This window comes from Phyllostomus hastatus, unplaced genomic scaffold (genome assembly GCF_019186645.2).
Source record: "Phyllostomus hastatus isolate PE091 unplaced genomic scaffold, TTU_PhHast_1.1 phas_contig_1162, whole genome shotgun sequence".
Lineage (NCBI taxonomy): Eukaryota > Metazoa > Chordata > Mammalia > Chiroptera > Phyllostomidae > Phyllostomus > Phyllostomus hastatus.
Window position 1 is genome coordinate 2,524,753 of NW_025333537.1, and position 16,003 is coordinate 2,540,755.

The 16,003-nt window shown below is 56.4% G+C and overlaps 1 protein-coding gene across 1 annotated transcript in view; it reads left to right on the forward strand.

Moving 5' to 3' along the window:
* Window positions 1-15,791, forward strand: part of MYO1H (myosin IH) — a 35,253-nt gene extending 19,462 nt beyond the window's left edge. Inside the window, exons 16-31 of the mRNA XM_045844178.1 lie at window positions 2,028-2,108; window positions 2,778-2,883; window positions 3,559-3,676; window positions 4,277-4,390; window positions 6,326-6,402; window positions 7,739-7,807; window positions 9,125-9,209; window positions 10,060-10,219; window positions 10,763-10,846; window positions 11,679-11,772; window positions 11,978-12,033; window positions 12,796-12,931; window positions 13,320-13,390; window positions 13,517-13,614; window positions 14,646-14,745; window positions 15,433-15,791. Of these exons, the coding sequence (XP_045700134.1) occupies window positions 2,028-2,108; window positions 2,778-2,883; window positions 3,559-3,676; window positions 4,277-4,390; window positions 6,326-6,402; window positions 7,739-7,807; window positions 9,125-9,209; window positions 10,060-10,219; window positions 10,763-10,846; window positions 11,679-11,772; window positions 11,978-12,033; window positions 12,796-12,931; window positions 13,320-13,390; window positions 13,517-13,614; window positions 14,646-14,745; window positions 15,433-15,456 (1,473 nt within the window). The 3' untranslated portion in view covers window positions 15,457-15,791. The remainder of the gene's footprint in view (window positions 1-2,027; window positions 2,109-2,777; window positions 2,884-3,558; window positions 3,677-4,276; window positions 4,391-6,325; window positions 6,403-7,738; window positions 7,808-9,124; window positions 9,210-10,059; window positions 10,220-10,762; window positions 10,847-11,678; window positions 11,773-11,977; window positions 12,034-12,795; window positions 12,932-13,319; window positions 13,391-13,516; window positions 13,615-14,645; window positions 14,746-15,432) is intronic.
* The last annotated feature ends 212 nt before the right edge of the window (window positions 15,792-16,003 follow it).

Genomic DNA, 16,003 nt, shown 5'->3' on the forward strand with positions numbered 1-16,003 from the left:
AAGATGATCTGTGTGAACTCGTCACTTAATAAACCATCCAAGTGTGCATGGCGCCCCTCCCGTGGGCCAGGCACGGTGTTAGCGCTGGAGTTTCGGGGTGGGAGGCAGAACAGTGGCCAAGAATAAATAAATACAGACATACACAAGTAAGTTACCCACCAGGGGAAAGTGCTACAAAGAACATAAGCAAGGGACCGTGATTGAAGGGACATCTTTAATTGAGTTCAGAGGATCAGAGGAAACGCCCCTGTGCAGGTGACTTTGAGCTGCAACCTGAACGAGAGTGGTCGTGGCCGTGGAAGGATCAGGGTCCTTCCGGGGAGCAGGGCCAGCATGTGCAAGGGCCCCGAGGCGCAGAGGAGCTCAGGGCGTTCGGTGAGGGGTAGTGTGAAGGGAGGGGGCCCAGAGCTCCGCAGGCTGAGGTCCCTCGGGAGGAGCAGAGATTTTGTTCCCGCTGCTGTGATCACATGCTGGGGTGCCACAAACTCTGCGGATGTGGAAACGGAGACCCAGAGAGGTTGTGACGCGCTCCAGGTCACACCTTGGGGTAGGGCTACAGCCGGGAGCAGCCCCTGGGGCTAAGTCCCAGGCTCCCTCCATATACCCTACCGGCAAGAGAGCCCTTAGGCTTTTAAAGCTTTTATTCATGAAATAGTTAACTGTTTTGTGCCCGAGTATATTTTATTTAATACAAAGTAAATTGTGCTTCATTTAATTAGCTTGGTTTATAAAAAACCTTAGACCTTAGCATGCACACGATGTACATATTTCAGGTGTCCAACTTTACTTTTTTTCTTTTAAATGCAAAGGTTTTTTTTTTAAGATTTTATTTATTTATTTTTAGAGAGGGAAGGGAGGGGGAGAGAGAGAGAGAAACATCAATGTGCGGTTGCTGGGGGTTATGGCCTGCAACCCAGGCATGTACCTTGGCTAGGAATCAAACCTGCGACACTGGTTCGCAGCCTGAGCTCAATCCCCTGAGCTACGCCAGCCAGGAGGTGCCCAACTGTGTAACACAGCACCTGCACACTCTGTGGTGCGCCCGCCACCCGAGGTCCAGGCTCCTCTCATCAGCGTACGTTCGGCCCCTTCCCTCGGGTGACCACCATCTTATTGTCTGTGTCTGCAAGTTTGTTTTCTTTGTTTTCTTTATTCATGTGTTGTTGTTGTTTTATATCCCACATGCGAATGGAATCACATGGTTCTCACCCCTCTTTGTCGGACTCATTTCGCTCAGCACGACACCCTGGGGATCCACCCACGTCGTGGCAAACGGCAGCATTTCCTTGTGTGTAGGTGTGCATCACGTCTCCTTTGTCCACTCATGGGCTGGAGCATGCGCAGGTCATTTTCCTGTCTTGGCCACAGTGAATACTGCTGCAGTGGACATAGGGGCGCATGCATCTTTACAAATAACCGTTTCCAGTTTGTTTCAGACACACACCCAGCAGGGGGATTGCTGGGTCACGTGGTCGCTCTACCCTTATCTTCTGAGGAACCTCTGTACTATTGTTCATCGTGACCGCGCCGACCTGCGTTCCCACCAGCGGTGTGTGAGGGAGGTCCTCTCTCTCCGCGCCCTCCACGGCACTTGTGGTTTCTTGTCTTGTTGATGACGGCCATTCTAACCAGTGTGAGGTGGCCTCTCATTGTGGTTTTGGTCTGCATTTCTCTAACTGGTGATGTCGAGCATCTTCTCATACGTCTGTTGGCCCTCTGGGTGTCTTTGGAGATCCCTCTTAAAGAACCCATTCATTCTGGAGCAGTGGGCTGGACTGGGAGCCATGATGGCTTCCTTGTGTCACAGGAAAAACAGTCCCATGGCCTCCCCAAGCAGAGAGAATATATATACGTACAGTATTTGCACATTTCCTTCCACACTCGGCAGTGGTTTCCCCCTCTTCTCCAAGCGCTCCTGGAACAAACGGCTCCAGTCCTCCACGCACACTGACCTGCGCCCGCCTGACGGCCCCTCGGTGGTTTCTGAAGCAGCGCGCACGCGGGGCACTCACTGTTCCTTGCTGCAGGTGCTGTGCAGTTCCAAAAACGGCATCCTGAAGGAGTGCTTCCTGGCGGCCGAGCTGGACAACCGGCGACGGTCGCCAACGGTGAGTGGATACCGTGGAAAAGACGCCCCTGTGAAGTCGGAAAGGCAGCAGAGACCACCCAGCAGAGGGTGCCTGCAGTTCCTCCCGGCCGCCTACCCTTTTTAAGTCCTCCCTTTTTCCCGGAAGCATCCCTCTCCAGCGGGTTCTGTTAGATACATGCTTTCCAAGGTTAGCAAGCGATGTGGTCACGTGCAGGCATTCTCTGAGCACCTGCCGAGTCAGGCACTGGCTGAGCACAGGGGAGTCAGCAAGAACAACACAGACAAGGTCCCCGAGCTCCTGGGGCTCGCGATCTAGTGGGGGAGGGTGTAGGGAAAGGCCAACCGAAGGGGTGTGTGTCGTAAAGGAAGCTCGGAACGAGGGACCGGGAATGTGGGGGTGGCGGGCGGGCGTGACAGTGGTGCTGGCTCTACCAGGCGCTAACTGCGCACCTGCTGAGTGAGCGAAGCACTCTGGATGGATGCTCATCTCGCCTCTGCTTAACCAGGCTGAGCCCGGGCTTCCCGGGCCAGGACCTCCAGAGCCTTCTCCCAATGGGGGACAATGTAACAGGCGCAACAGTCTGTCGAGAGTTTGGGTCTAAAGGGCCAGAGTCTTGTGCCCTAACCCGTCTCTGTGGTATTAATTGGGAGCAGCCATGTCTCCTTAGATCGTTCTCTGCCCCTGCAGGTGGGGACGCAGTTCAAGAACAGCCTGAGCAGCCTGCTGGAGATCCTCATCTCCAAGGAACCTTCGTACATCCGCTGCATCAAGCCCAATGAGAAGAAAGAACCCAGTGAGTTGTGAATCGTTCTGAACATGAGCTCAGGGCCGTGAGGCTGGGAGGAAAACCCCCAAAACACCGCAGGCTCGTGCTTGGCCTGCGGACGTAAATCATTTTCATTTTTCATGATAGGAGGTAAAAAAATGGCGGGATGTTGGTGGTTGTGGGTGAGCATTGCCCGGATTTTGGCCCCTTTCAGGAGCTACGCAGCTCGGTCAGCTAGTGAACAGGGTTTCAAAACGGTCTGTGACTGGGCTGTTTTCTGCACTCACGCCATGGTCCCTAACAGAGTCACACAGTCAGAGGCTCACAGGGGCCAGGCAGGGACAGCAGATGAGTGACGCAGACTGGGCATAAGGCAATAGGGAGGGGAGGGGACTGCGGCAAACTGCAGAGGGCACACTCCGTTAAGGGGCAGCGCTCCTCCCTTCCAGCTGTTGTTGTCATGTGGATCCCTGGGCCCCCAGAATGGCCAGATCTCGTAGTTTTCCGAGAGAAACCAGAAGCTCAGATTTTCCTGTAAATCCCCCACTAAACAAATCTCAGTCAGGGCCCTAACAGAACCCGCCTGCGGCTAGCCCAGCTCACGAGGTCGTCAGCTTGCAGCCTCTCCTCCGGGCCCTCATGGTTGAAATGGGGCTCTGGAGTGTGTCCTTCCCTGTCCCTCTCCCTTCCGTGTTTCCACAGGCAAGTTTGACGACTTCCTCATAAGGCACCAGGTCAAGTACCTGGGGCTGATGGAGCACCTGCGGGTGAGACGGGCCGGCTTTGCCTACCGGCGCAAATACGAGCATTTCTTGCAAAGGTAAAGTGTGTTTTGTTGATCTGTGGCCAGCAAAGCCAGACACCTGGAGTTGTCCCCCCTCATCCGTGGAGAGCACGTGCCAGGACCCCCGGCGGGTGCCTGAAACCACACACAGTGCTGAACCCTATTCGTTTTACTATGTTTTTTCCTAGTCATACATACACATGAACAAGTTTAACTCACCAGTTAGGCACAGTGAGAGATTAACGACGACTAATAGAATAGAACAATGAGAACAACATACACAATAAAAGTTACGTGAACGTGGTTTCTCCCAAACTTCCTGATTACACCGTACTCGTCCTTCTCCCTGTGACGATGTGAGACGATTATGCACCTTAGTTAAGAACTCTCACATTTTCACTTAAAGAAGACATCTCATGGCTTCTCCGTGACACATTGGAATCGCCATCGGCATTACCCTTGTGCTCTGGGGCCATTACCACGTAACACAAGGGTGACTGGAACACAGTGCTGTGGCAGTGACGACAACTCAGAGGGCTCCTGAGTGGCTAAGGGGCCGGCAGGGTGAACAGCGTGGGGGCCCAGGACAACAGGGGTGGACAGCCTGGCTCCCGGGTGTGCCTCTGCCCTCCCCAGGTACAAGTCCCTGTGCCCGGACACCTGGCCGCACTGGCGCGGGCCTCCAGCAGAGGGCGTCGAGCGGCTGATCAAATACATTGGCTACAAACCGGAAGAGTACAAGTTAGGGAGGTAAGCGGCTGGCAAGCCACTGTCACCATGTTTCGGCCGCTGAGCCGTATCCATCTGGAGCCCAGGGATTCACTTTTCAGGATGTCACGTAGATTTGCCAGTGGATTCGTCCATACACTCAATTTAAATGCGGCTCTTTACAGGAAAAACTCCCCCGTGTGTCTCCTTCACTCTCCATGCTCAACTCACTCAGAACACCCCTCGGCACTTCCGACACCAGCGGGGGGTCCTGCGGTTTCACTCAGTTCAGACACTGTCCACCCGGAGCTGGTGTCCGCACACAGCTGAAGGCCCGGTCCTACAAGGCAGTGCCTTCCCCACAGCAGAAGCTAATCCCCAGTCCAGGCCTTGGGTTTGAAGAACTTGCCAGAGCAGCGGACAGAACTCAGGAAAACATTTCACTTAGTGGGTTCCTGACTCATTACAAAGGTGCGGCTGGGTGGAAGAGCTGCACAGAGCAAGGTGCATGGGAAGGGGCGGAGCTCCCACACCCTCTCCAGGTGCACCCAGCCCCTCTCCAAACCTTGTCCTTCTGGGGTTTTTATTACAAGAGTTTTGCAAGCGGTGGCACTGGTTTGGGACAAAGACCAAATATGCATTTCTTGCAAACTGTAATATCACAGGCTCCAAGTGCTCAGAAGGGCAATATTGTGGCTAGCTGGAGAGGATTTACACAGGAGCCCTGGGTTCTAAACCTCACAGGGGCCTGGAATGAACCTGTTTGCTTAGAAAATGAGGAGGGGCCCAGGGTGGACCCTCTCACCTCTGCGTGTCTAGAGTCTGTCACTGTTCAGATGTACGCAGGCCTCTCTGAGGGGGCATTAGAGCCTCTGTGATGTGAAGGTTCCTTCAGCTGCAGGGGTCCCGAGCAGGACAGCTTTGCATACATTGGAAGCTTTGAGGCAACATGCATCAGGGCGAGCCTGGAAGATTTGCGCCTGTTCTGCCAGTCATTTTGGTTAATGTGGTTGCAGGAATGGTGCCCAAGCCCGAAGGGGGTCCATTCCCAGGCCACTGAGATCCCAGCTTCAGGGACTTCTCTGCCTTCGAATCTGCCAATGGTCTTGCCCTGTCGACGCCCGCTCCCGCTTGTGCAAAGCCGTCTGTGGCCACTCTGGCCGCTGTCCATCCTCACACTTCTATTCTGGGCCCTGCTCCAGCAGGCAGTTGTTTTTCCAAGCCAGATCCCTGAGAGCCTGAGAGAGGCAGGCCAGGGAGGTCGAGGGTGGGTGGGATCCATCCCTGCTCCATCATTACCTGGCATGAGGAGGTGGGTCCTGTGGGTTGGCACACTGCTGCCCCCGGTGGCTGTCCTGGGAAGTTCCCCCCGCCCAAGGGTAAGTGGGTGGGGCAGGCACGACAGGTGCCTATTTACAATTTATCTCTGCTAATTAGATGCATATTCTTTGTCATCACTTTTTAAAGCCCAGGGGAGTAACCGCAGGTGAGGATGGTGCACTAGTTTTCAAGGGCTGCATAAAAACTGAGCACTGACGAGTTGGCTTAAACCAAAAGAAATGTATTCTCTCACAGTTCTAGAGGCTCAAGTCCAAGCTCAAGGTGTTGGCTCCCTCCGAGGCTGCTCCCTCTGAGGCTTTACGGGAGGGTCCTTCCCTACTTCCTTCAGCTCCCGGCGGCTCCTCACGTTCCTTGGCCTGGGGCCGCGTCACTGCAGTCTCTGCCCCCATCTTCACAGGGGCCCCTTCCCTGGGTCTCCGTGTTCCTTCCTGTCCCTTTAAGGGCACACGGTTGGATTTAGGTCCCACCCTGAGGACCTCCTTACCTTGATTACATCTGCAAAGGCCGTCTGTCCGAGTAAGAATCCCATCCTGAAGTGCCGAGTGGGTGTGGGTTTGGGGGAACCCTATTCAACCCGCTACAGATGGTAACTGCCCAATTCATAATTAACACACTCTTTTTTTTTTCTACTTCCAGAACCAAAATATTCATTCGTTTCCCCAGAACTCTGTTTGCTACAGAAGATGCCTTTGAATTTAGTAAACATCAATTAGGTATGAATTTTTTTTTTCTCACCTTCAATAGAATGTGAAATGAACAAGCTTAGCTTGGGATACATCTTAAATGTGGTGTTGGCTACAATGTCAGCAGCACTGGCTTGGGGAAGTAGGAACAAGATACGGGATTACGGTAAAACGCATGCGAGTTTATGCCTTGGTGAGTGTTTGGAGGTCGTCACGGACGCACACGGAAACACGCACTGTGGTGCCGCCCGATTCCAGCCTGGATCGAGCTCCGTGGTCCCTCGGGAGCCCACCCCCCTTAAATGGAGTTAAAAACTCCGTTTGTGCAACTACCTGATGTTGGATGGTATAGCTTCAGAGCCTACAGCCAGGGCGTGTGTTGTGAATGGTGGAGGAGAAAAGTGAGTGGTGGGAAAATGCAAGTGATGAAAAACTAAAACTACGGCGGGTGGGGAGGCTTCTCCCTTGACACCGGCCCGCCGAGAACGGTGCCGCGAGAGCGGTCTGGGTGCTCGCTGCTCGCGGTGCGTCCTGAGTCCTCTGTGCTCGTGACCTCATTCTGTCCTCAGAGTACACCTGGGGGGGGGAGAGTGTCACCTCCACTTCCCAGTCAGGGTCACTTGCTGGAGGCCACACAGCTAGTGAGCAGCAGAGCTGGGGTTCGAATGGGGGTCTCTGGCTTCAGGTCCTAGATTCTGAACTGCCGTGTTGAGTGGTCTCATTTTTTTGACCCCTACACAGCAGAGGGCACCGATCACTGGCATCTGGTCAGCGGGCAGGTGCCAGCGCTGTGGAATGCCTGAGCCGGCGTCTCGCCCCAGCTCCCAGGGGAGGGGACATTAATGGTTTGCAGGAGCCTGGAGGAGCTTGTGGTGGGACCTGTCACTGGGAGGAGGAGGTGGATGGAGAAAGGAGAAGCTACAGGGGCAGGGTGTGTGGTCCCGCAGCCCTGGGGTCGAACCCAGCCTCGGTAGCCGCGCTGCCTTGCAGCTAGCGAGTTAGCAAGTTTCTCTGCCACCTGACCTGCATGCTTGTTAGTAAAACGTGCTGGTGCCCGCCTTGTGGGAGGTGGGGGGGGGGGTGTGAGGATGAAATGTCACTCTTGACACGGAACCAGGGTGCGGCAGCACCGCTAGATGGCGGCTCTGGCCCTTCTTCCCTGGGGGGAAACGCAGAGGAAGGAAGACAGAGCTCCAGTGGTTGGACAGCTCCGACAGCCAGGCCCAGCCTGGCCCTGCTGAATCGGCTTCCTGTCCCCTCGGTGCTGCGTGCCCCAAAGGTCACATCTGGCATTCCCCCTCAAGGTCACAACTGCAGCGATGCACACAGGAGGGTCATTTCACCAAAACTCTCGTTTTGTTTTAAGTTGCGAGGATCCAAGCCACATACAGAGCCTGCCTAGAAAGGAGAGCCTACGTGAAGAAGAGACAAGCAGGTGAGAGCTGGACGGGGACTCGCCGGTCTGCAGCGGGCCCGTCCTGGAGACGCAGGCTCCCGTGCGCATCCTCCCCACCAACCTGTCCTGGAACCCGGGGGTGGGGCGGCCTCGGGATCCAGTTCTGGGGCCTGCTCTCCTCTCTCCTCCACTGACCAGAGGTGACGACACAGTGGGACTCCTTTGTCCCATGGACACAGTTTATGTGACCCGCGACATCTGCACGTTTAAAGAAAAACTTTTTAAAGGTCACTAACCCCATGAGTACCCTCGGAGTCCCTTTCCTCTGTCCCTCCCCGATCCCTTCTCATGCCCATCCTCCTCCTGAATTTTGCATTTATAATTCCCCTGGGGTTTTAAAAATAGCTCTCCCATGCCTGGATGCACCACGCGGTGTAATCATAGGCTGGCATGGTTTGAATGTAATCAAGCTACACTGTATTTTTTGCAACATTTTTGCACTCCAGATTGTTTTTGAAGATTCAATCAGCAAACGTTTATAGTTACTCACTTTCATCCTCGCATAGCCATCCACTGTATCAGAGGTCCGAGAAGTTTTTTCTTGAAGGAACACATAGTATTTGAGACCCGTGGGTCACACGGTTTCTCTGGCAGCTACTCAACTCTGCTACCGTAGAATGACGGGAGCTTTATGCAAATACATAAATTCACGGGCACAGAAGTGTTGCAGTTCAACTTCATTTATACACAGGCGGCCAGCCCGAGGGCTGTGTTCTGCTTTCCCCTGTGCCATCGGAATGTACAAAATTTAGCTGTTCTGTTGGTGGACATGTGGGTTGTTTCCAGTTGGTTGTGGGGTTTTTTTTTGTAATGAGATAAAAAAATAAAAACCATAAAAAATCTGGATTAACTGAGAATAATATGAAAAGCATTTAAAAACTGGGAGACAAGCCAGAAATCTAATTTTTGTGCCCCAATTTGCTCATGTAGCTCAGTTCTTAAATGTGGACAATCGAAGTGAACACAGTGAAACAGACAAAACACATCAGCAGACAGACGTGCACCGTGAGAAGTGTCAGCCGTCTTGTCCCTGAAAAGGGCCTTGGGAAAATGTAGTTCCTTTGTGTAATTTCGGGGCTCCCCATAGCACCCCGTGTCCCTCTGTCTTCCTAGCGCTGTGTCCCTCTGCGCGTGTCCCCCTCCCCCAGTAAGAACTGATGGTGTTCACCTGACTTCCATGTCGGGGGGCCTAGCCGAGAGCCGTTGCGGGCACGTGGACGACTAATTCTGAAAAAGCCTTTCGCATCTAAATATGATCGTGCCCCACCTTCTAATGCCGGCAGTGAACTCTTTCAGCCATCAAACTGGAGACCCACTGGCGTCGAGTCCTGGCCCGGAAGAAGGCCGAAAGGAGGAAGTGGGCTGTGTTCATCGTAAGGAGGTGCGTTCTCGGGGACAGGTGGGAGGAGGGGCTGCTCCGTGCTGGGGTGCTGCAGAGGGGGTCACAGCCTGGGCTGAGTTTCTTGGATTTGTGCAGAAAGGTAACCTTCCTTTTGGGATGTCAACGCTTAGGAACTCAGTTCTCTTTCCTCGGAGCACCCTGACTTGACGCTGGTCACAGCTGAGTACATTTGTAGTTTCTCTGAGTCGAGTTCAGAAGTCAGAGTCAAATGCCAGGCAGGTAAAGGAAGCGAATCTCGTGAGCTGGAATAAGACAATAAGGCACGGTGGAGTCTGCGGCAAACTGGAAAGCTCACTTCGCCTCAGATGACAGGCTGCTGCCAAGAAATGCCAGGCCAGCACCGCCAGACCTTCTGATTTTTCAAGGAAAGCCGAAAACCTGGCTTCCACGTAGTACCTCCTCTTTGTTGTCGTTGGCAACTAATTCAAGCTATTCCAAACAAGACAAAAATAGCGTGGGCGAAACGGAACCAATCCTGGGGCAGGTCTGGCTTGTGGCCGACATTCCTGGCTGTGGCCGACAAGACCAGCTGAATCAGGGGTGTCCAGTCTCTTGGCGTCTCTGGGCCACACGGGAAGAAGAGCTGTCTTGGGCCACACATTAAATACACAAACGCTAACGACAACATGACAAGCAAAAAAAAAAAGTGTTAAGTAAATTCACAATGTTGTGTTGGGCCACATTCAGAGCCATCCTGGCTGCATGAGGCCCGCAGGCCACAGGTTGGACACACGACCTCCACCGTCTGGCGTCCTCTGAGCCAGATAAACGGAGAGCGAGCCCCGCGGAGCAACAGGTCAGAAAAACAACAAACCACTTTCCTATTTAGGTTCATAAAGGGGTTCATCCACCGAGACAGGCCCCTCTGTCCCGACAACGAGGAGTTCATCGTGTTCATGCGGAAGAATTACATCTTGAACCTTCGGTATCACGTCCCCAAGAACGTCTTGGACAAGAGCTGGCTGACGCCTCCTGGCATCTTGGAAAACGTAAGGACTCCACTTCGACTCAAGTTGCACATGCCCCGGGCCCAGAGGGAGCTTCAGCGTTTCTTTGTGCTGCCTCCCCGGCGTGGGCGGTGGGGGGGGGGCAGGGGGGGCGCTGCCGTCACAAGGCACGGCCTTGCAAGGGTGTGGCATGAGAAGTTTCACTCCTCAGAATCCGCAGTGGCCTTACTGGACGTAGATAGCCATTGAAGGTCTGTTCATACGGAGCCCTTTTACATGGTGTCTGTCCTCGACGTGGCCTTCCAGGAGGGTCAGGTGACTGTCACCTCCAACAGTGTCTGTCTCAAGGGTGGCCCGAGGACCCTCTGTGTGCTGTGAGATTTTTGAGCCCTCACCTGGACCCACTGAGTCAGCTTCGTAGGAACCTCGTTTCAGACGGCTACCGGGGCCTCAAATACACTCAAGACCCACTAGCTCAGGGGTAGCGAAGCCAGCTCACAGAGGGAACTGAGTTCAGCTGTGCTCTCACAGCTTCTGCCTGGGTGTGGGTGGGGCGCGCGGGACAGCAGTGTGCCCTTCGCGCAGGCCTCGGAACTGCTCCGGAGGATGTGCACGCGGAACCTGGTGCGGAAGTACTGCCGCGGGATCTCGGCCGAGAGGAAGGCGCTGGTAGGCACGTGGGCTGTGTGTGGGGGCTGGACGGCCGAAGGGTGGGCGCCGGCCCCACAACCGGGCTGTGAGCCATCTGTGGCCGCCATTCCGCCGGGAAGCCAGGGGTCACGCTGGGCCCCGCCTTGTGCATGCGCCGAGGATTAAACACCCAGACCACTCAGCTCAGCACAGAGCCCTGGTAAGGGGCGGCAGTTATCACCAGCATCACTCACGCCGTTGCCGTGGGCAACAGTCCAGACAGTGCCCGCGGGGAGAATGCAGGACCCCTCTGCTGGAGGCCTGCTTTTGTTTGTGCTCATCCGCAGGTCAGCAGACTTTTCCCAAAAAGGGCTAGAGAGGAAAGGTTTTAGGCTTTGCGGGCCGCAGGACCCCTGTCACAGTTACTCGGCCCCGCTGTAGCAGCCCCGGAGCAGCCAGAGACAACCACGTGTAACTGAATGCACAGTCCTGCTCCAGTAAAACTGGACCTGCACACGCCCCGGCAGGAGGCGGGGCCGGGCCGCGGGCTGGAGCTGGCCGATCGACCTCTGACCTAGAAGACGCGGCTCCCCGCAATTCTGACAATTCCACTCCCGGGAAGCCAGTGCAGGTGGAAGAAACGGGCATTACTATCAAGCCCGGTTCACGAGTGCACTCTTTAGGGCACTGGCCAAAGTCAGCACTGTGTCCCGGGGTGGGGTGGGGGGCAGATTTCTGGGGGGGGGGGGGAGTGTGACAAAGTTCCCACAGCTTGTCCAGGGAAGTGTGCAGTGCCTGCACCTTGAACCAACCCTGCTGTCCCAGGGGGCCCACAGCCACCATGTCTGTCCCTTGAATTGTGTGTCACCAGATGCAGCAGAAGGTGGTCACCAGCGCAGTGTTCAGGGGGAAGAAGGCAGGCTACACGGAGAGTCTGAATCAGCCCTTTGCCGACAGCCGGATAGGTAAGCGTGCGTTTCCGCCTGTGCCCTCACTTTCCTGTTTAAGAAGAAGTCAAAGGACAATCTCCAGCTCTGTGGCTTTTCCCGATACCTCTTCCCCATCAGCTGAGGTCCTGGTCACAGAGGGACACAAGGCCGGTGGATGCCAGGGGCCCCTGCCGAGGGTGGTGCTTAGCGATGACTCACTGTGTTCTGATCCCCTCCCTAGATGAAGGAGATATCAACCCCAAAGTGCTCCAGCTCCTCAGCAACGAGAAAATCCAGGTGAGGAGGGAGGGAAGGGGCGGGCCTGGCCTCCGACAGGATTCCCCAATGGCATCGGGGCGGGGTGTGCTTTCTGCACGGAGTCCGGACACGCTGTGTGTACCTGCGGGGGTGCGTGCGGGTGGGCCGGGCTCTGGACTGCAACGCCCTGGGTGCACACTAAGAGTTGGGGTCCATGACCATCAGATACCTGTTGCTGTCCTTATGGTCCTTATCAGTCACCCTAGGAACTGCTGGGTCTTCTAGGAAGCTGAGGGAACTACGGCCATGAACTTCATCATTGCACGTGCCCTAGTAGTGAGCAGGACGGCAGGGTGCCGGAGCACGAGCAGCTCTGTGAGCCCGGGCAGGTTCAAGGAGCTCTCGGTGGCCCTCCTGGCTGCTCTGTCACTTCTGGTCCCCCGGGGATCAGAAACCCGAGTGGCTAGAGTGGATCATGCCCTGGTTGAGGTCTTTCATGTGCACAGCATGTTCTAGAGAGGTCATTGCTGTTGACCTCACAGAGGAGACCCGTGAGGCAGGTGGCCGCCACCTAGCCTCCCCCAGAAGGGCCACGCCGCAGGCAAAGCTAGGGGCCAAAACCTACTTGGCTGGGAGCCAGGGTGCTAGGAAAGCCCATTGATGCGAACCTGGCTGAGCCTCTGTCTGGGCACGTGGACGGACCGTTCCGGTGCCAGAGTCCGAGCGGCCAGGAGTCCGGTGCTTTGCCCCGTCCCCCACGAAGTAACGCCCCCCCTCGTAGTGACGGTAACCTCCTTGCAGTACGGCATCCCGGTCATTAAATACGACAGGAAAGGCTTCAAAGCGCGACCCCGGCAACTCCTCCTCACTCAGAAAGCGGCTTACGTGGTGGAGCTGGCCAAAATCAAGCAGAAGATCGAGTACTCGGCGCTCAAGGGTAAGCCACAGGCAAGCCTCCGACAGTTCGCTGGGTGGACTTGGGTCCTGGGCCCCCCGGCAGAGCGGCTGCCCCCCGAGGGAAGACATCAGTGTGTGTGTGTTGGGGGGGGCCGGCCTGGGCCTGTTATTCTGGTGTAAGTATCAGTGGTGCTCCCCCGATTCTAGTCTGCGGGCTGGACAGTAGTCACAAAAACAGTGACCTGTTCTCTACTCAGGGCGCCACCTCTGTAGCCCAGCAGCACGCAGACTGGGCCCAGCTCGGGGCAGGGGTGGGGCGGGGGTGGGGTGTGGGGTTGCGGAGCCCCTAGGCAGCCGCACCTCCTCTTCCATCTGTGCTAACGCCAAGCTGCCTGGCTCCTGGCTCCTAACTTTGAGTCTGTCTCAAGGCATCTCCACCAGCAGCCTGAGTGACGGGATCTTAGTCATTCACGTGTCACCAGAAGCCAACAGGCAAAAGGTAACTGACAGCCACCAGGCGCTGCCGACACGGGGAGGGCACACTGCCGAGAGGTGCCGGGGAGCACGCTCCCGTGAGAGGCCGCCTCTGAAGCGGTCCTGCCCTGCCCCGTCCTCTCCACCGCAGGGGGACGCCATCTTACAGTGCGAGCACGTCTTCGAGGCGGTCACGAAACTCGCCATGCTGGTTAAAAAGGAGAACATCGTCCACGTCATTCAAGGCAGGTAGGCGGTTTCACCTCTGGCCGAGGAAGCAGTTCGATGTGAAAACGGGTATTGACGCGTCAAGGAAGACGGGCACGTGAATCATTTCACCCATCCTGCCTCCCAGCAGGGGGCGCACAGGAGGCCTCTAGCGGGGTCCCCTGGCCCTGCTGGCAAAGAACTTCCTCCCTCACCCCTACGACTGGGGCTCCAGAGGAATGAAGAAGTCGGCGCTCACTCCCCAACCTGCGGGAACGGGGGTCCCACTGGAAGGGGTCCCACCGAAGGGGCTGATGTGCCCGGGGGATGCTGCTCTTGGGGCCAGAGCAGGTGACAGCCACACCTTGGCGGCTGAAGCCTGTTGAGGGGACAGCTGTTTAAGCGCAGTGGGCCTCAACCCTGCAGGCTGCCTGCAGACCACTTAGGGGAAAGCACTACAGTTTCTTTCGGGAAGGAAGGAAAAGTCCCCGGCACGTGGAGTACGTAATGCAGTTCCTCTCCACAACTGGAGGAGGCGCCACCTTTGCCACCTGACAGGCGCCAGGTGGTTACGCAGCAGCATGCGGATTGTCGCACAGCCGGTCAGGGACGGTGCTCGGGTTCCCAAGGCCACGCTCCTCCGCTCCTCCTCCTCCTTGGGCTCAGTCCGGCACCATGCCCCGGCCCTGCTCCTGGAGCCCCTGGGGGAGCGGGCCGCCCCCTCAGGCTCCTGCTCCCACTGCGTCCCGGCCTTCACGGCCTGAGGAGCAGACCCACCCGTGGGAGCAGGAGAGGCGGGCACGCCAGAAAGTGGCGTTTCTGTCTGGCTCTTCCTCCGGGGCAGACCCAGCCCACCACGAGGGCTGTTGTGTGAAGGCGGGTAAGTGGTTCTTCAGATTCCGAGCTGGCCCTGGAAGAACTGAACGTGTCATATGGAATAAAACTCTGCAACACAAAACAGGAGTTCAATCCTGAAACCAGTAAAACTTTGTTCATAAATCTCTTCCGCAGACCAAAGGCTGAGAGGAAGACAAAATAACTATGTCAGTAATTCTTGCTTTGTGTATTTTAAGTTTACAGTTTTATATCAGTCCTGGAAGAGAAGGCACCATAGTGTTCGACACCGGGCCAGAGGAGCAAATCTATAAGGATAAGAACGGGCAGTTAACCGTGGTGAGTGGCTGCGCCCCCTGTAGACGGGAGTCAAGACTGCAGCTCCATCAGTGTCAGGCCCTCTGTGGACCGACTGAAATCAGGAGCGAATCTACCTCTTTCTAGTCTGATCCTACATCTGGAGAACAGGGCGGGAGATTCAAACTGTGAATGAAAAGGGAAAAAGAGGCGACTTGGCGTATCTATTGTGAACCAGAAGATGGCATTAAACCCCCCTTGGCTTTCAGTGACAAGGCAAACCTGTCACCTGACGGCGAGGGTGTTACGCCTCATCACCGCGGTTCTCAGACGCCCGGTGCCCCCCCCCCCCCCCCGCGGTGGGCTGGGGAGGGGCCCCGGGTGGTGGAGTGCACGCCACGCCCGGTGTGAGGCCACGCCTGGTGTGAGGCGCAGAGGTGCAGGAGCCACAGCGTCTCAGGACGCAGTTGAGGGCCTGTGTGTGCTCTGCCCTCCCGGGCGCGTGGGACGCAGAGCTGGTGTTGACCCAAGCCCAGAGGTCGCGCCTCTCTCCCTCTTCCTCTCGGAGTCACAAAGCCCACCTTTCTCCCTGCCTGGCCCGGGCTGAAGAGGCCAACAGGCCCCAGCGAACCCATGTCTAAATGCGGCTTCTCGAAGCTCCTCCGCACCCACCCGGGTGAGGTTGGGGAGGGGAGAGGCCTCGAGCCCTAATCATGGACCCCCTTCCAGGTGTCCGTCCGCACGAAGTCCTGATAGAGGAGCACGTCTGACGGAGGAGCGGACTCGGGAGGCGGGGTTTGATCCAGGAAGGTGACAGCGGCTCCAGGACAAGACTCCCCTCTGAAGACACGGAGTGGCAGCCTGGGCCGGCGCCCAGCCCCAGCTGCTCGGGCGCCCCGGGCACTGAATCACAGCGCCCCCTTCAGGGAGCCAAGTCACCTGGGAGGGTGGTCTGAAATGTCCCCCGCAGGATGTGTGCCCCACGAGCACTTGAACCTATCGCTGTAAGGTAGGCAGCTGACTCTCGGCCTTTGTCCAGCCACCGCCAAGGCACAGCGACGTGCTGTATGTGGTCTGAGGCTGAGTGAGGAAAGGAAGTGTCACAAGGCCGCAAAATTCGGATCTGGCCTCACGTAAGTGGAACTTGGAAATGCATTGGCTCCTTCACCATTTCTGCGAGGTGCTTCAGGTTCCAGAGGGGGAGCTGTGTCCCCCCACGCCCCACCTCCCCAGCACTCAATGGGGGGCACCGCAGCTGACTGACTCTGCTTTTTCGGAAGCCCGACAGTGTTCTGCCAGA